General features: G+C 44.8%; 1 protein-coding gene across 3 annotated transcripts in view; it reads left to right on the top strand.

Annotated features, from left to right (window-relative positions):
* crfb16 (cytokine receptor family member B16) overlaps positions 1 to 20286 on the top strand; it is a 52672-nt gene that overhangs the window by 19335 nt on the left and 13051 nt on the right. For all 3 annotated transcript variants that reach the window (XM_060834970.1, XM_060834969.1, XM_060834971.1), the window contains exon 2: positions 6426 to 6549. In XM_060834970.1, coding sequence (XP_060690953.1) covers positions 6476 to 6549 — 74 coding nt within the window. In that variant the 5' untranslated portion in view covers positions 6426 to 6475. The remainder of the gene's footprint in view (positions 1 to 6425; positions 6550 to 20286) is intronic.

The raw sequence follows: 20286 nt of genomic DNA, 5'->3' as shown, positions 1-20286 counted from the left end.
ATCTGTGCAGAGAGAAACAGAATTAACATTTTGAGTCCAATATGACTCTTATTGGCAAGTGAATGGAGCTGAAAAAGTGGTGTTTTTTTATGCTGTTGGGGGAAGAGGAGCAAGTGGAACAAATGGTGGAAGTGCCCAGAGTAAGAGGCAAGGGGAGTGCTATTGGGAGTAAGGAGGGATATGGTGAAGAGTAGGTGTTAACAGTAGTTGTTAATGGAAGCTGTTAAAAGAAAAGGTTAAATCTATTGCAAGACAGCATGGAATGGTGGGCAAGGGGTAGTAATCCAAAATTGAGTAGAGTATTTGTGGTCTGAAGTTGTTGAACTCAGTGTTGAGTCCTGAAGGCTGTGATGTGCTGAAGCAGAAAGTGAGATGCTTTCCTCCACTTGTACTGGGCTTCACTGGAAGACTGCAGCAGATCCAGGATAGAAATGTTAGTGTGTGCACAAGATGGTGTATTGAAATGGCTAGAAGCTGGAAGGTTAGAGTCATGCTTGTGGCCAGAGCTAGATGTTCTCCAAAATGGTCACCCAGTTTGCATTGGGTCTTGACACTGAAAAGGAGGCATCAGTACAAGAAAATCACTGCTTCACCTGGAAGGTGTGTTTGTGGCCTTGGATGAAGAGGGAGGAGGTAAAGGTGTCACACCTTCTGCATTTACATTAGAAGGTAAAATGATATATTGAAGAAGTGAGGGGAATGACAAAGGGGTGGCCCAGAGTGTCATAGAGGCAATGGACTCTGCAGAATGATGACAGGGGAGGAGAAGGGAAAATTTGTTTGGTCATGGTATCTTGCTGGAGGTGTCAGGAAGGCCAAAGGATGATCCTTTGAATGCAACGCTTGTTGGGGTAGAAAGTGAGGGTGGGGTGGGGGGGAGCCCAATCATTTTGTTCTGGGAGAGGTAGGAAGGGAAGGGGCAAAAGTGCAGGAAATGGGTTGCATATGGCTGAGGGCCTGCCACGGTAGGAGGAAATCCTTGATTGAGGAAAAATGAAGACTTATCATTAAAGTGCCCTTTGGAATGTGGTGTCACTGGAATAGATGCAACAGGAAATGGAATAGAATCTTGTAGGAAGCAGGGTGTGAGGAAATATAGTCAAGGTAACTGGGATTTGACAGGCCTCTGATGGATATTGGTGGACAGTCTATTCTCAGGAATGGCAACAGAGAAGTGAAGAAAGGGAAGGGAGAAGTCCGAGATGGATGAAGTTAAGGGAGAGAAGGATGAAAATTAGGATTAAAATTGATTAATTTTTCAAATTTCAGACAGGAGTACTGACGATGTCATCAATTTACTGGAGAAAGAACTGTTGGAAAAGGAATGTTCCACGTACCCCACAAAGAGAAAGACCTAACTGGTGGCCAGATCACCACCTTTTAATTTGGAGAAAGTGAGAGGAGAATTTTTTTAAAGTTATGTGAAGGAGGATGGTGCTAATGGATAGAGACTGTTCGGCTGTCCTTTCGAGGAAGAAATGGAGAGCCTTCGGATCATCCAGATTGGAGATGGACATATAGACCGGTTGCAAATCCGTGATGAAGAGGACATGGCCAAGGCCAGGAAACTCTACATTGTGAACCTGATGCAGAGAAATCAAGAATATAGTTAGAAAAAGTCTGGATGAAGGGAGAGAAAACACAGTCAAGCGGGAAGGTATAACTGCAGTGGGGCAGTAACAGGCTGAAATGACGGGTCAGCTAGGTCAGGGCCTTTTGTGGATTGTGGATTTCTGAGTGGAAATCAATGCCTCACTTCCTGCCCCCAGTATTCCATTTTGAGATTGAGCTGCAGTCAGGGTACTCTTTTACTACCCATCTGTCCTCCTTAGCTGCCAGCACTCACCCATTCTGCTTTTGCCTGCCTGCACTCAACTGTGTGGTGGCCATGTATGCAAACCTTTTACCATGTATATACTGCGGTGATACCAGCTTCTATTGAAATTCTGAAGTCCAGAGCTCGAGCTCCTTCAGCTGGTGACTCATCCTCACATGCTTCTTTTAGGAAATGGAAAGCATCCTGAAATTGCCTCATGTAACAGGAAAAGCATTCCAAGACACTGTTGTGTACTGTTATGCTTCTGTTTATGAGACTATTTACTAGGTTATGAGAAATAAACCCAACACGCAGATAAACACCACGTGCAGCAGATAGTGAAGAAGGCAAATGGTATCTTGGCCTTCATGGTGAGACGATTTGAGTACAGGAGCAGGGATGTCTTCCTGCAATTTTAGTGGGCCACGCCTGGAGTATTGTGTGTAGTTTGGGTCTCTTTATCTGGGGACAGATGTTCTGACTAGGGAGGGCGTGCAGTAAGCATTTACCAGACTGATTCTTGGGATGGTAGGACTGCAGGATGAAGAGAGACTGGCTAGAACTATATTCACTGGGGTTTTGGAGAATAAGGAGGGTGAATCTCATCAAAACCTCTCAAATTCTAACAGAATTAGACAGAGTAACAATAAGAAGGAAGGAACAATGGTCAGAAAGTCCAAACCAAGAGGTCACAGTCTAAGGATACAGAGTAAGTCTTCTAGGACTGAGATCAGGTCAATTTCTTCACCTGGAGAATGATAAGTCTATGGAATTCTCTATCATGGGCAGCAGTTGAAGCCAAAACATTGAATATTTTCAAGAGGGATTGCTCTTATGGCTCAAGTATCAAAGGTCATGTGATGAAATGGAGAACAGTGTACTGAGTTGGATGATCATATTAAAATGAAGAGTAGACTCGAATGGCCTACTCCTATTCCCATTATCACTTTTTTAATGTTTCTGTCAATCAATTCCTTCCTTTATGCTCATGTCACTTTATTTTATATGTTACACAATATAAAGGTTTAACTTAACATCTGGGACATACAGATAAGATTTAATTTAAAAAATATCAGGAAACCTTTAATTACAAATCTCCCTCTTTATTTAATATAAAATTTACTCCCTTATATCTAATTGATTAACTAGACACTAATTTATTGATAAATTATCCATGAAGGTCCCTAAACTATTGGGTCTGGCCTTAGAAATAGCAATTCAAGGACTTAGGACAATTGGAATTGTGAGATGAAAAGAAGACCAGGGTGCACTTAGTGTGCCTTCTATTATCCTGGTAGTCACATGATACTGCAATAATGGAGTGGTTGACTAATCATAGCTATCAATCTCTATCAGTAGTCCCAGACTTGAGCGAATGAATATGCCAGTGATGGAGAGTTTTGGGAACCATAAGCCTGAAGGCAATTGATCTTCCCAATCCATCCATACGACACGTGTCATGTTACTATTTTACTGTATCGTAAAATGCAGGTTGCAAGATCAAATGGAACCTTGCCAGCTTACTGGGGCTCCCCTTGCTCCCTTTTTACAACCACAGCCATCTCATCATGCTTCATGTTCTCTGCTCCTCAACAACAACTTGAAAACCTCTATCAGATCTCCTCTCAACCTTCCTCTGTCCAAGGAGGATAATCCCAAACTCATTAATCTATCCTTATAACTGAAGTTTCTTATCCATGGAATGATTCTTGAAAATCACTTCTGCACACTGTACAGTGCATTCACACTTTTGCTTAAAGCTGGTGTCTGGAACTGCACACATTCCTCCAGCTGGTGTCTAATACTTGTCTTCTATAAGTTCAATATCATCTTATTGATCTTTCCCCATATTAATACCACTGAGAATACTGTACACTTTATTAAGTCATGACAAGGGATTGCATGATGAACAGTAGGAGCCTGGGAAGTACCAAGGATCAGAGGGACTTTAAGTTGTTGACACAAGGGGATAAAGTGGTTAAGATGTCACCTAGTATATCTGCCTTTATTAGCCAAGGCATGGAGTAAGGTCAATGAGGTTGTACTAGAACTATATAAAAAAAAGTTGATTAGGCCACAAACCTAGAGGAGTGTATGCACCTCGGGAATCCACATGATAGGAAGGATGTGATAGCACTATAGAGGGTGCAGAGTGGGTTCACCAGGATATTACCTAGACTGGAGAGTTTGTTACGACATGGGATTGGATAGGCTGGGGTTGTTTTCCAGGAGACTGAAGAGGGGACATGATTGAGATGTGTAAATTTATACACAGAGGATCAATGGCTAGGGGGCACAGATTAAGGTAAGGGGTAGGATGTTTAGGAAGGATGTGAGGAATTTTTCCTCCCCAGAGTATGGTGGGAAACGGGAACTCACTGCCTTTGAGGGTGATAGAAGCAGAAGCTCTCATAACAATTAAATATTTACAGATACACAAGCGGTAAAGCAGTATCGAAGGCTGTGGGTGAAATGCTGGAAAATAGCCTTACAATAGTTAGCTGGTTGTTTTTGATTGGCGCAGACTCCTTGGGCTGAATAGCCTTTTTCTGTGCTGTAGTCGTTTATGGCTATGACTATGATTCTAACTCCTCTCTCCAACTGTTACCTTCACTGCAAATAAACACCCAGGTCGCTCTGCTCCTGCATCCCCTTTAGAGTTGTACCCCTTATTTCATACAATCTTTCAATGCTCTTCTGACCAAGTGTGACACCTAGAGTCATAGAGATGTACAGCACGGAAACAAACCCTTTGGTCCAACCCGTCCATGCCGACCAGATATCCCAACCCAATCTAGTTCTACCTGCCAGCACCCGGCCCATATCCCTCCAAACCCTTCCTATTCATATACCCATCCAAATGCCCCTTAAATGTTGCAATTGTACCAGCCTCCACCACATCCTCAGGCAACTCATTCCATACACATATCACCCTCTGTGTGAAAAAGTTGCCCCTTAGGTCTCTTCTATATCTTTCCCCTCTCACCCTAAACCTATGCCCTCTAGTTCTGGACTCCCCGACCCCAGGGAAGAGACTTTGTCTATTTATCCTATCACATACTTCTCTGCTCATCTGCAGTCAGTGCGTCCATTCCTACTTTTCAGCTTTTCAACTTGTGGTGTTTAATTCTGTCCTCCTCATATTTTACATTTCTTCCAAGTTAATATCTCCTCCACACCAAGGCCCGGATCATTAATATAAAGCAAATGAAAAGCAAAGGTCCTGGGGAACTCCACAACAAGCCCCTTCCAACCCAATAAAATAAAATCCATTGACCATTATTCTCAGTTTCCTATCACTCAATAAATATGTATCCAAGTTGCTACTCCCTTTTATACCATGAGCTGTAACTTTTATCACAAGTCTGTTGCGTTGCACTGTATCATGGAGTAGGAGTTACAGGATTTTGACTGAATGGCAATAAAGGAAGAGTAATATAATTTCAAAGCAGAGCAGTGTGACTTGGAGGAATGCTTGGAGTTGTTACTGTTCCCATGGACCTGCTGCCTTTGTTCTTCAAGGTTATAAAGCTCATGGTTTTGGAAACTGTTGATGGGCGGCACGGTGGCACAGTGGTTAGCACTGCTGCCTCACAGCGCCTGTAGACCTGGGTTCAATTCCCGACTCAGGCGACTGACTATGTGGAGTTTGCACGTTCTCCCTGTGTCTGTGTGGGTTTCCTCCGGGTGCTCCGGTTTCCTCCCACAGTCCAAAGATGTGCGGGTTAGGTGAATTGGCCAAGCTAAATTGCCCGTAGTGTTAGGTAAGGGGTAAATGTAGGGGTATGGGTGGGTTGTGCTTCGGCGGGTCGGTGTGGACTTGTTGGGCCGAAGGGCCTGTTTCCACACTGTAAGTCTAATCTTGATGAGTCTTGGAGAGTTGCAGGACTGCAGAGCCGAACTCTGATTAATTGGTTGTGGGATCACTTAGCCCTTTCTATTGCATGTTACTTCTGATTTTTGGATGCAAGTAGTTCTATGTATTAGCTTCACTGTTGGTTATGGCAAAAGTGAGGGCTGGAGATTAGAGTCAAGAGTCGGGTGATGAAAGGCCTTTTGCCCGAAACATCGATTCTCCTGCTCCTTGGATGCTGCCTGACCTGCTGTGCTTTTTCAGCACCCCACACTCTACTTCAGTGTTAGGTATGCCTGGTGTAGCTCCTAGCTTGCCCTTGTGTGCTCTTCAATGAACCAACATTTGTACCCAGTTTGGCAGTAACAGTTGAGCAGGGAGATATGCTGAGCCATGAGGTTATAGATTGTACTGGAGTACAATTCTGCTGCTTCTGGCCCATGATGCCTCATGCATGCCCAGTCTTGGATTGCTGGATCTATTTGAAATCTATCCTGTTTAGCAATGTGATACTGGCACTTAGCCCCCATGTGGAACCAGGTGCAGAGTTTGTGTTCACTAACAGTTGCAGATACAATGTCCAAATCCCGAATGGCACATGGGAACAGTTTCCAGCCAGTCTTTACATGTTAGGTTCCCTTCATCCTCTCGACAAATGTACGAAGGGATATGGTTACAAATTTTCATTAACATTATAATCTGCATGTTTTGTGTATGTTTCAAGTGGATTTGATTACTTGCCTCTTGAACCTGTAGGCCTTGAAAAACTGCCAAAGCCCAAGAACGTATTTGTAAATTCGACCAACATGAGGCACATCCTGAGGTGGAGCCCTGTGAGAGTTCCTGTGGGAGAGATCAGTTACTCAGTAAAGTTTCAAGGGTACGTACGATACCAAATGAGTGAGTGATTGTGTGAAAGGTCCATGAGTTATCCCTTTTAGCATTTACAGAATTAAAGGACTTGCATTGACTCGGACGCTTGTGACAGAAAGAGTCGCCAATCCTCCACGGTTAGTCTGGAGTCTCCAGGAACTGAAGGTCGACCTCCAGCACGCTGCTGTGTGTAACACTGGAGAAAAGTCACAGGGACATTATAAAGGATTGCATTTCTGTTTGTATCCTCCTTTGAACATCTCTCCTCACCATTATTGAAAATGGGTGGCTGGCATTTCACCATCGTCCAACAGGGTAATGAGGCTTTTTCATTTCCAGTTTGTATTGAAAGTCATTAAACCACAAGGATGGATGTGTTGGCCTACTAATTGGCCAAGTCATGTGACAAAACCTCGAGGGATACATTTATGGTCACAGTTGGAAACCCTATTAACAGCAAATGATATATGGTTGTAAAAGAAGAAATGCAGTAACCAATGTGCACACAATAAAATCCCACAGATAGCAATGTAATGGTGTGATGTAACCCTGTTCTAGTGATATTCATTGAAATATACCAAGTTTGACTTCAAACTAGTGCCATGCAACCTTTCACATCCATCGGAATTGGCCATTGTTGCCTTAGTTTAACATCATTTCCAAAGACAATGCCTCTGACAGTGCAGCATTTCCTTCATAAATGGATTGGAGTGCAGACTAAATTATGGACCCAAGTCTTTTGATTGGAATTTGTACGCACTCTTGGAACCTTGACTAATATTTGTCCTTTAATCTGTCTTTGTGATGATGTTGAGGAGCAGTTTACCTATTGCTGTTTGTTGGATCTTTCTTTGCGCACATTGGCTGTCCTGTTTTCCCTCTATTGTAACCATCACTTAACAAGTAATAGGAGCCAGAGCAGGTCACAAAGTCCAATGAGCCTGCTCCAAAATTCAGTAAGATCATGGCCGAATGTTTTCATCAATTTCACCTTCCTGCTCTCTCCCACTTTGTTTCCCTTAGTTCCTAACAATCTGTCAATGTTAGTCTTGACTAAGTTCAATGGCAGAGCATCCATGAACTCTTGGGTGGAGAATTCCAAAGATTTACAGTTATCTGAGGGAAAGAATTTCTCCTTATCTGAGTCTTAAATGACAGACTCTGGAACATTGGACTACAATCCCTCGCTCTAGACTCTCAAGACAGGGGAATTTGACGTCAATATTCACCCTGTCAAACCCTCTGATAATAATAGATGTTGTAACGTGTTCAGTATGTTTTAATGTCTCATTCTTGTAAATTCCAGAGAACACAATTTACTCAGTCTCTCCTCATTTTGAACTCTCTCCCACCTCGGTCATTCAGCGAATTAATTTAATGAACTTTTATTGTACCCTCTTTAAAACAAGTATATTTTGATACTCTAATGATGCCCCTACTTGTGGGCTCAAAGGCCTGGGTTCGAATCCCACCTATTCCAGCAATATGTCATTATATAAAAGCAAAATGCTGGAAATCTGAAACCAACACAGGAGATATCTGGAGGGAACTCAATAGCTCTGATAACCTCCTTGGAGAGGGATTTAGAGTTAGCATTTCAATTCCAGTTTGATTCTTTATTGGAAGGGAACTTGAAATGTTAACTCTGTTGCCCTCTCCACAGATGCTGCGAAAACTGGTGAGTTTCTCCAACATTTTGTGTGTGTTAGAGTTCAAGGATGGAGCTGGAAGATGACCATAAAGGGTGGCGTGACACAGAACTGGGAACCACAGCTGGATGTGGATTATGAGTGTGTGTGTGTGTGTGTGTGTGTGTGTGTGTGTGTGTATGTATGTCATAACACACCTACATGCATTGATTTAACAATATTTATTCCTCCTTTATGGCTCTTAGAGTCCAGTGGTAGTGTCCCAACCTCTGAAGCATGAGACCTGGATTCAAGTCTCTCCTGTTCTAGAGGTGTGTCATGACACCTATAAATAAGTTAAGAAAATATCTATTCTTTCTTCAGCAAAACTGTGCACACTAGTCCAGGTGTGGTTTCAATCAAGCTCCGACTAATTGCAAGAAGCTTCCTAACTCTTATATCTGAACTTCCTTGTGGTTTAGATCAATACACCATCTGGCTTTGTAATTGCTTGCTGTACTTGGACGTTTATGTTCTTAATCCAACTGAAGTGCAACATTTACTAGTCTCTCACCTTTTAGAAAGTATTTCTGCTTTTCCATTCTTTCCACCAAAGTGTACACTTTTTTCACAACCCACATTATCCTCTATCAGCCATCTTCTTGCCCAACTAAATAACAGATCTAAGTCACTTTAGAACCTTTACCGTTTGACTTTCCAACCCTCTCATGATTGATAAATTGGGATTTATTACACTTATCTAAAACCGTACTTTAGAATATCTTATAAAGAAACTTCCCAAATTCATCGTGGCTAGCTTGTCTCCCATACCAGTATAGTTTCCTTTATTTAAATTCAGGGCCCTAGCCTCCAAATCAATTGCATCCCTTTCCACCTTAATGAAGAATTCTATCATGTCATGGCCACTCTTCACCGAGAAGCCTCATACAGTTTAGTTCCCAATTATTACTTTCTTATTACACCCAGTCTAGGCTGGCATGTTCTTTAGCTGATTCCTCAACATATTGATCCAGAAAACCATCTCCAGCACTCTGCAGGAATTCCTCCTCAACAGTATCGTTACTGATTTGTTTTGCCCAATCCATTTGCGTATTAACGTTGCCCATAATTACAGCTGTACTTTAATTATTTGCCTCCCTTATTTCCTGTTTAATGCCTTCCAAATATTACCACTACAGTTTGGGGTCTGTATGGAACCCGTACTATCGTTTTCTGCCTCTTAATATTTTTAAGCTCTATCCATTAGATTCCATTTAACAGACTTGGAGATGTTGGTGTTGGACTGGGGTGTACAAGGTTTAAAAAAAAATCACACAATACCAGGTTATAGTCCAGTAGGTTTAATCGGAAGCACTAGCTTTCGGAGCGTCGCTCCTTCATCAGGTGGTTGGACTCCACAACCACCTGATGAAGGAGCAGCGCTCCGAAAGCTAGTGCTTCCAATTAAACCTGTTGGACTATAACCTGGTGTTGTGTGATTTTTAACTTTGTACACTTTTTAACAGAGTTATTGTCTTCCTCGCCGTAGCATCAATGTCCTCATTAACCAGCAATGCTACTCACCTCTTCTGCCTGTTTGTCCGTCCTTTCTAAAAACTTAATGCCCCTGGATATTCAGTTCCCACCCTGGTCATCCAGTAGCCACACCTCCATTATATTAACTAATTTGCGAATTGATCCACAAAACCTTAAGGATTGTCTTTTTAACATTCTTAGTTCTGTTTGCATTATGTTGCAATGTGGCCTTGTTTGATTCTTGTTCTTGAATTCTCTCCCTATCAATTTTCTTATTTCTTCGTCTGTCCTTTATTTTTGCCCTTGTTTCCCTCCCTTCTGTGTCACTGGTTAGTTTCCCTTCCCCCTGCCATTTTAAATAGATGAGTTTACTTTAGCAGATAGTCTTCCCTGTATCTATTGCCCAATGTTTGAAAAGAATGAGTGATCTGTGGAAAGTCAAAAAAACACGCTGAAGTGATTAGAGGACTGGGCTAGTGGTGTTGGTTTGATCCACTACACTTTTTTTTTGTAAAAAAAAATGTTTTGTTTTAGATTGTGGTGCCTCACCACAGGTTTAGGTGTGGAGTTATCTCATAGATTGGAAGATGGTATGAGCAAGCCTGTACTTCGATTTTGTGCACCTTAACAAACTCGAAGCAAAATTGTTCCAAAGTTGAGACGCTGGGAATCTTAAATGGCATTAAGGAATTGCACAAATACTTTCAACCTAATTCTAATTCCAACTCTAATTCTAATTCTAAATACTTCCACAGGATCAAATTCATTTTGTTCCCTGACCACCAAGCCTCTTTGATCACTCACTGTTGGTTCAAAGAAGGGTCTTCTATCCCGAGTGGCAACGTGGCCTCAAAGATGGATGTTGGTTTTGAGCGTTCATCAATGTAATCTCATAAATCATTAGATCTCATAAAATTGGATGTTCTTTGTAGATTTCCTGTGAATATGTCAGTGACTTTACATTTACAAATGAAATTTCAATGTGCGCCAGAGAAATCATTTGAAGAGACTCACAAGGGTGTGGTGTTCAGTGAAGTGCTTAATTATGTCACGAATGATTGACCTAACGTGTGGGATAATGAGAACTCGCAGGAGTATTTCACACAAACAAATAAACTGAGTGTAGGTCAAGTTTATTCCCTGTGGGTTTAAGACTAAAGAGTGATTTCATCAAAAACACCCAGGCATTGTCTGTATGAAACCAGTAGCAAGAAGCTATTTTTGGTATCCAATCTAGATCGAGGTATTGAAGACTTGGTGAAAAGTTACCAATTGTGTCTTAGAATGAGCAGTAATCTAACAAAGGTTTCTTTCATTCAATGCTTAGAACATCCTGGGACCAGATACATTTCAATTTTTAGATTTGGAAAGGAAAGACTGTACCTTATGTTGGTCAATATCTGTAGCAAGTAGATCACTGCTGAGTCTGTGCCCAGTAGCACAACTACCAAAACTATTGAAGTTTCGAGACGTTGGTTTACTCTTTATGGGTTACTGAATAATTAAGTTTCTGGCAATGGGTCCTTAGTTTACATCAGAGTTGTTAAAAATCTTTCTCAGTAAGAATGGTATGAAACACACTCCGATACCTTCATTTCACCCAACTTAGTTCAGTGCTGGTCAGAAGGCTATGTTGAAAAATGTCAAGGATTTAAAGAGAACTATTGGAGCTATTGTAATGAGACTAGATGCATTCACATCCAAGGCTGCTTGGATGCTGCCTGACCTGCTGCGCTTTTCCAGCAACACATTTTCAGCTCTGATCTCCAGCATCTGCAGTCCTCACTTTCTCCTAGATGCATTCACGTATCTATTAAAGATTAGAGTAATATCCTGTCAGTGTCAAGAGAGCATGAGAAATGTCCAAATTCCTCTGACAGTCCATATTGAAAGTCACAAAGAAGGAATAAGTCATAATGAGTCAGAAGCTTTGCTGGTATTACTGAACCCCCTGATACAGCAAAGGGAGGCAGGGTCTTTGATCAGGATAAATTAAATTAATGTCACATTGCGAACCAGTAAGTGGAGTTGATAGTTAAAGTTCGACACAGTCAGAGGTGTTGAGAGAGCAGAGGCAAGCTAAACGGAAATTGAAAGAAATCCTGGACAGAAACTGAAAGAAGATTGGTTAATATCAAGCATGTAGGAATCTAGTATGTCGAAAAGGAAAAGGACTTTACTGGCTGTAAAGTGATTACGAAAGATGCTGAATGAATGAACATGTTTCTTTCTTCATTCGATTGTCTGTGGAATAGATTGCTGGGCTTAATTTTACTTCAGGGTTAGTTTTAAACACTTTGCTTGCTAAATTACGCAATGTATTGATGAAATACTTTCACTCCTCGGACCTGGATCCAGAATTGACGGGTGGGATGTTTCTTTGTGAAATGTGTTTAGTAAGATTTCAAATTGGGTGTTACTAGTTGTAGAGTAAAAAATGAGGTCTGCAGATGCTGGAGATCACAGCTGCAAATGTGTTGCTGGTCAAAGCACAGCAGGTTAGGCAGCATCTCAGGAATAGAGAATTCGACGTTTCGAGCATAAGCCCTTCATCAGGAATAAGAGAGAGAGAGCCAAGCAGGCTGAGATAAAAGGTAGGGAGGAGGGACTAGGGGGAGGGGCGATGGAGGTGGGATAGGTGGAAGGAGGTCAAGGTGAGGGTGATAGGCCGGAGTGGGGTGGGGGCGGAGAGGTCAGGAAGAGGATTGCAGGTTAGGAGGGCGGTGCTGAGTTGAGGGAACCGACTGAGACAAGGTGGGGGGAGGGGAAATGAGGAAGCTGGAGAAATCTGAATTCATACCTTGTGGTTGGAGGGTTCCCAGGCGGAAGATGAGGCGCTCCTCCTCCAGCCGTCGTGTAGTTGTGTTCTGCCGGTGGAGGAGTCCAAGGACCTGCATGTCCTCGGTGGAGTGGGAGGGGGAGTTAAAGTGTTGAGCCACGGGGTGATTGGGTTGGTTGGTTCGGGCGGCCCAGAGGTGTTCTCTGAAGCGTTCCGCAAGTAAGCGGCCTGTCTCACCAATATAGAGGAGGCCACATCGGGTGCAGCGGATGCAATAGATGATGTGTGTGGAGGTACAGGTGAACTTGTGGCGGATATGGAAGGATCCCTTGGGGCCTTGGAGGGAAGTGAGTGTGGAGGTGTGGGCGCAAGTTTTACATTTCCTGCGGTTGCAGGGGAAGGTGCCGGGGGTGGAGGTTGGGTTGGTGGGGGGTGTGGATCTGACAAGGGAGTCACGAAGGGAGTGGTCCTTGCGGAACGCTGATAGGGGAGGGGAGGGAAATATATCCTTGGTGGTGGGGTCCGTTTGGAGGTGGCGGAAATGGCGGCGGATAATACGTTGTATGCGCAGGTTGGTGGGGTGGTAGGTGAGAACCAGTGGGGTTCTGTCTTGGTGGCGGTTGGAGGAGCGGGGCTCAAGGGCGGAGGAGCGGGAAGTGGAGGAGATGCGGTGGAGGGCATCGTCGATCACGTCTGGGGGGAATCTGCGGTCCTTGAAGAAGGAGGCCATCTGGGTTGTGCGGTGTTGGAATTGGTCCTCCTGGGAGCAGATGCGGCGGAGACGAAGGAATTGGGAATATGGGATGGCGTTTTTACAGGGGGCAGGGTGGGAGGAGGTGTAGTCCAGGTAGCTGTGGGAGTCAGTCGGTTTATAATAGATGTCTGTGTTGAGTCGGTCGCCCGAGATAGAAATGGAAAGGTCTAGGAAGGGGAGGGAGGAGTCTGAGACAGTCCAGGTGAATTTCAGGTCGGGATGGAAGGTGTTAGTAAAGTTGATGAACTGTTCAACCTCCTCGTGGGAGCACGAGGCAGCGCCGATACAGTCATCGATGTAGCGGAGGAAAAGGTGGGGGGTGGTGCCAGTGTAGTTGCGGAAGATGGACTGTTCCGCAAAAAGCCCTCCACTCCCTCCGCTCCAATCCCAACCTCACCATCAAACCCGCAGACAAGGGAGGCGCGGTAGTAGTTGGGCGCACCGACCTTTATACCGCTGAAGCCAAAAGCTCGCGGACGCCTCCTCTTATCGCCCCCTTGACCACGACCCCACCTCCCACCACCAAACCATCATCTCCCAGACCATCCAGGACCTCATCACCTCAGGGGATCTCCCATCCACCGCCTCCAACCTCATAGTCCCACAACCCCGCACCGCCCGTTTCTACCTCCTGCCCAAAATCCACAAACCTGCCTGCCCCGGCCGACCCATTGTCTCAGCCTGCTCCTGCCCCACCGAACTCATCTCCCAATACCTCGACACGGTCCTGTCCCCTTTAGTCCAAGAACTCCCCACCTACGTTCGGGACACCACCCACGCCCTCCACCTCCTCCAGGATTTTCGCTTCCCCGGTCCCCAACGCCTTATTTTCACTATGGACATCCAGTCCCTGTACACCTCCATCCCCCATCACGAAGGACTCAAAGCCCTCCGCTTCTTCCTTTCCCGCCGCACTAACCAGTACCCTTCCACTGACACCCTCCTTCGACTGACTGAACTGGTCCTCACCCTGAATAACTTCTCTTTTCAATCCTCCCACTTCCTCCAAACTAAAGGAGTTGCCATGGGCACCCGCATGGGCCCCAGCTATGCCTGCCTCTTCGTAGGATATGTGGAACAGTCCATCTTCCGCAACTACACTGGCACCACCCCCCACCTTTTCCTCCGCTACATCGATGACTGTATCGGCGCTGCCTCGTGCTCCCACGAGGAGGTTGAACAGTTCATCAACTTTACTAACACCTTCCATCCCGACCTGAAATTCACCTGGACTGTCTCAGACTCCTCCCTCCCCTTCCTAGACCTTTCCATTTCTATCTCGGGCGACCGACTCAACACAGACATCTATTATAAACCGACTGACTCCCACAGCTACCTGGACTACACCTCCTCCCACCCTGCCCCCTGTAAAAACGCCATCCCATATTCCCAATTCCTTCGTCTCCGCCGCATCTGCTCCCAGGAGGACCAATTCCAACACCGCACAACCCAGATGGCCTCCTTCTTCAAGGACCGCAGATTCCCCCCAGACGTGATCGACGATGCCCTCCACCGCATCTCCTCCACTTCCCGCTCCTCCGCCCTTGAGCCCCGCTCCTCCAACCGCCACCAAGACAGAACCCCACTGGTTCTCACCTACCACCCCACCAACCTGCGCATACAACGTATTATCCGCCGCCATTTCCGCCACCTCCAAACGGACCCCACCACCAAGGATATATTTCCCTCCCCTCCCCTATCAGCGTTCCGCAAGGACCACTCCCTTCGTGACTCCCTTGTCAGATCCACACCCCCCACCAACCCAACCTCCACCCCCGGCACCTTCCCCTGCAACCGCAGGAAATGTAAAACTTGCGCCCACACCTCCACACTCACTTCCCTCCAAGGCCCCAAGGGATCCTTCCATATCCGCCACAAGTTCACCTGTACCTCCACACACATCATCTATTGCATCCGCTGCACCCGATGTGGCCTCCTCTATATTGGTGAGACAGGCCGCTTACTTGCGGAACGCTTCAGAGAACACCTCTGGGCCGCCCGAACCAACCAACCCAATCACCCCGTGGCTCAACACTTTAACTCCCCCTCCCACTCCACCGAGGACATGCAGGTCCTTGGACTCCTCCACCGGCAGAACACAACTACACGACGGCTGGAGGAGGAGCGCCTCATCTTCCGCCTGGGAACCCTCCAACCACAAGGTATGAATTCAGATTTCTCCAGCTTCCTCATTTCCCCTCCCCCCACCTTGTCTCAGTCGGTTCCCTCAACTCAGCACCGCCCTCCTAACCTGCAATCCTCTTCCTGACCTCTCCGCCCCCACCCCACTCCGGCCTATCACCCTCACCTTGACCTCCTTCCACCTATCCCACCTCCATCGCCCCTCCCCCTAGTCCCTCCTCCCTACCTTTTATCTCAGCCTGCTTGGCTCTCTCTCTCTTATTCCTGATGAAGGGCTTATGCTCGAAACGTCGAATTCTCTATTCCTGAGATGCTGCCTAACCTGCTGTGCTTTGACCAGCAACACATTTGCAGCTGTTACTAGTTGTAGGTTCACCACATAGAAAACAAAGTGACACATTCACTGACTGCAGTTTAATATATAAAAAAACACTGAGGGAGTCAATGGCAATGGAAGACTCATTGCAGTAGAGCGAAGCATTGGACATTCTTTGACTTGGAGTCAGGTAGGGATCAGCCTAAGTGACTGGCAGCAGAGCAGTACAATTCATATTGCACAGGGGTCAAAAGGACTTAGGATGGTGGAGGAGAACCAATGCATAATCACAAGGAGTAACGTTAACCAGAATGGTGGTGGACAGCGAGTCTGTGATTTCACCAGGTTACAGAAAAAGAGAAATATAGGTTGTGTGTTTCCAGGATGTAAAATCCGAACTGAAGTCTCTGTTGTACATCGGCACCTTATGAACAGCCCTGATGTAGCACAAATGCTGTCATTCTTTTTTATATACTCTTGGGACATGGGCATTGCTGACTTGCCAGCATTTCACCACCTGTCCCTTGAGAAGGTGGTGGTGATGGTGAGTTGCCGCCATGAACCACTGCAGCCCACATCATGTAGGTTGACCCACAATGCTTTTCAGGGAGGGATTTCCAGGATTTTGACTCCGTGACACTGAAGGAATGGTGATCTGTTTCCAAGTCAGGATGGCCAGTGGCTTGGAGAGGAACTTGTAGCTGGTGGTATTCTTATATATCTGCTGCCCTTGTCCTTTGAAATGGAACTGGTCGTGGATTTTGAGGGTGCTGGCTGAAGGTCTTTGGTGAATTTCTGAAGTGCATCTTGTAGATAGCACACCTTACTGCTATTGAGTGTTTTTGATGGAGGGAGTGGATGCTTCTGGAGTTTAAACTGTCCAGAATTTAAACTTCTAGTGGTCTGATTGGTGTTGGCTAGGAGCCAGATTGACACAATCAATCAATGTTGTGTTCAAGATCAGAGATTTGGACTTACGTAGACACATATCCTGGAAATGTTTTTTCTTTATATTTGAAAAATAAACTTTATCCATTAAAGTCTCTCTCTATATATAAATGTGTGTATATATAAATATAGTCACAAATTAGATTAGATTACTTACAGTGTGGAAACAGGCCCTTCAGCCCAACAAGTCCACACCGACCCGCTGAAGCGTATACTACCCAGACCCATACTCCTACATTTACCCCAAATGCCGTTCACTCCTGTATAGACCCATATCAACGAAACAATACACATTGGGCTTTGGCTCAATTCAAGCTAACTAAAGGCATCTCTGACTTGAACCAAACTAAAGTTTCCATGCATTTGAGGCACTAGAAGGTCCACTAACTGAACGGATCCCCATTAACTTCAGCAGGAGGACCTCAGATGGTGGTGTTTTCCCACTGCCCCTTGACGGCAGCTGCACCAAGCTTCAGTGCATTCCTCACCATATAGTCCTGGACCTTGGAATGTTACGTTGGTTAAAATCTGTTCTAACTCTGGGATTAGCCACTGAAGTCCACTGAATATGACTGTTTCTCCTCCCAACCTAATAAACACCTCAACTCAAAAACCCTCGCAAGCTGAATATTGACCCATCCCAACAATCTGACAGGAAGTATTTACCCTCTGACTAACACTTCACCCTTAACCCCTGACCCTACATTCCTCCTCAGCCAAGTGGAAAGAACTTGCATTTATGTAGCACCATTTCATGACCTAGAAACTTCCATGTCATTGTCTGGCCATGGTATGTGGTCATTCTCATCATATTGGAGTGAAGAGTATAAGCAAAGATAGAGGTAAAGAAGGAGCGTAAGAACAGAAAAAGACAGGGGAGTGGTTGGGGGGAAAGGATGGTTTTGAGAAGATTCTCTTATCTGAAAACAAACTTTAACCATGAGAAACAAAGAATAAAAGTGTAATATCTGCACAATATTTATGAATGTGAGAAATCACAACTTAAAAATTGTATTGTTGCATGCTTGTATATGGGAAAAGCAGAGGCTAAGGAGAATAAAGGGAGTGCCCAGTTGTAGATATTTTTGATCGACGTGTTCTAACATCTCTTGACACACCATTCAAGCAGATGGTTTTGAACATATGCCTTCTGGGCCAGAGGTAGGGATACTACCACTCCAAGCCCTAATAGCCCAGTTGTAAGATAAAGACTGCTTGCTCACCTGCTCCACTGAAAGATGTATCTGCAAAGAAAGTCCACTGCTCTTGGGCTTACAGTGCCCACTGGTGGCTGTGATGGTGTTTTATCCTCTGACCAGCCATGACAACACTGCCCTCTAGATTCAGAAACAGCTGTCATCTCATTTCAGGAGCAACTGCACCTGCTTGCCAGGCTTATATACTTCAAAAAGTAAGGTTGAGGTTGCTAATTGCAACTGTCAGGTTTGAAGAAATACAAGTTAACATTGAGGAGGAAAGGAAGAAGATAGGGTGTTTCTTTAACTATATATTGACATTCCATAATCATGTCACGGTGGGCGGGACGGTGGCACAGTGGTTAGCACTGCTGCCTCACAGCGCCTGAGACCCGGGTTCAATTCCCGCCTCAGGCGACTGACTGTGTGGAGTTTGCACGTTCTCCCCGTGTCTGCGTGGGTTTCCTCCGGGTGCTCCGGTTTCCTCCCACAATCCAAAGATGTGCGGGTCAGGTGAATTGGCCATGCTAAATTGCCCGTAGTGTTAGGTAAGGGGTAAATGTAGGGGTATGGGTGGGTTGCGCTTCGGCGGGTCGGTGTGGACTTGTTGGGCCGAAGGGCCTGTTTCCACACTGTAAGTCTAATCTAATCTAATCTAATGTCAACTGCCACTCAGAATACGCCTATCTTAAAGTTAAGAGATTAAGGCATCAGGATCCAATCCAGGGAGACTTCAACATTTACATCTCGGCTCACACACCAGTGCAGTGCTAAGTGGGTGCTGCAGTATTACATACGGTGGTCTTTCAGATGAGATACTAAACTGTTTACCCTGTAGTGTGGATTTCAGCTACTACAGTAAAGAGCATGTGGGCATGCCCCAGACTTACCCTTCAGCCAACATGATTAAAGCAAGTCTGATCGTCATTATCACATTGCTGTTTATAGGAGCCTGCTGCGTTACCATAATTACCACATCTCAAAGACACGTCAATGACTGTAAAATAATGAACTGAAATTATGAAAGGTACTATAAAAATGCAGGTACCATCTTTTGTAAATCAGATTGATTTGTAAAGTAAGGTGCTGGGAAGTTGGATGAAAAGAATCATAGAATCCATAAAGTGTGAAAACAGGCCATTTGGCCCAACAAGTCCATACTGACCCTCCAGGGATTAACACATCCAGATCCATTCCCCTGACTAACACACCTAACCTATAAGTCCCTGAACACTGAGGTCAACTTAGCATAGCCAGTTCATCCGACCAACACATCTTTGGTTTGTGGGAGGAAACCAGAGCACCCAGAGAAAACCCATGCAGACACAGATAGAATGTACAAATTCCACATAGTCAGTCACCTGAGGCTGGAATCAAACCCAGGTCCCTGGTGCTGTGAGGCAGCAGTGCTAACCACTGTGCCACCCTTCAGAGGAGGAGACCTTTAAACATAGTTCCACAGATGGATTGAAGATGGGCAGTAGATGAGTTTTTAAAAATTGTTTTCCTAAAAGGATCACATTTGTTCATTGTTAAGGCAATTTGCTGAACCTAAAAATTCTCGCAGTCCACTCTTAAATAAGATTTCCATGAAATGTGAAGCACAAGACAGTAATGAGTAGCTGGTGAAGATTATCTTGGGCAGCGAATGGGGAGTTTACGGAGTTGAGTTAAAGCCTTTACAGTTAAAGTTATACAGTTCCTTCTGCACCACCGTCTGATCCCAATACCTCACTGGGCCACAGTGAATTCCAACAATTCTGTAACAATGAGAGACGATCATCATGATCTCAAAGCTAGTTGAGTGTTGTCACCCTCTCAATGCTCAGTACATCATTGACTCAATAATACGGAAGGCAGCCAATTAGTCTAGCTATCCTCAGAACCCTGCTTTTTCCTATAGTCCTACTTTGTGAGAACTTTCCTCAGTCAGGATTTGGAGATGCTGGTGTTGGATTCGGGGGGAACACAGTTAAAATCACACAACAGCAGGTTATAGTCCAACAGGTTTAATTAGAAGCACTAGCTTTCAAAGCACTGCTCCACAACCACCTGATGAAGGAGCGTCGCTCCGAAAGCTTGTGCTTCCAATTAAACCTGTTGGACTATAACCTGGTGTTGTGTGATTTTTAACTTCCTCAGTCAGAATTCAGTCAGAAATTTCTTCAGCCAGAATTCCAGATATCAGGGGTCTTCAATTCACAAACTCCTACATGCTCACATGCCTGAGTAGGGCTCATACCTGCAGTATAAGATGGTCAGCTTGAAAGAGCTTATTTCCTTGGAGCATAGGAGATCGAGGGTGACCTTCTAGACGTCAATAAAATAGTGACTGGTATGGATAGAGTGAATATCCAAGGTCTTTTTCCCAGGGTAGGGAAGTCCAAAATTAGAGGGCATAGGTTTAAGGTGAGGGGAAAAATGAACCTGAGAGGGATCATTTTC

Source organism: Hemiscyllium ocellatum, chromosome 13 (genome assembly GCF_020745735.1).
Source record: "Hemiscyllium ocellatum isolate sHemOce1 chromosome 13, sHemOce1.pat.X.cur, whole genome shotgun sequence".
Classification (NCBI taxonomy): Eukaryota; Metazoa; Chordata; class Chondrichthyes; order Orectolobiformes; family Hemiscylliidae; genus Hemiscyllium; species Hemiscyllium ocellatum.
This window is presented reverse-complemented; position numbering and strand designations above follow the sequence as displayed.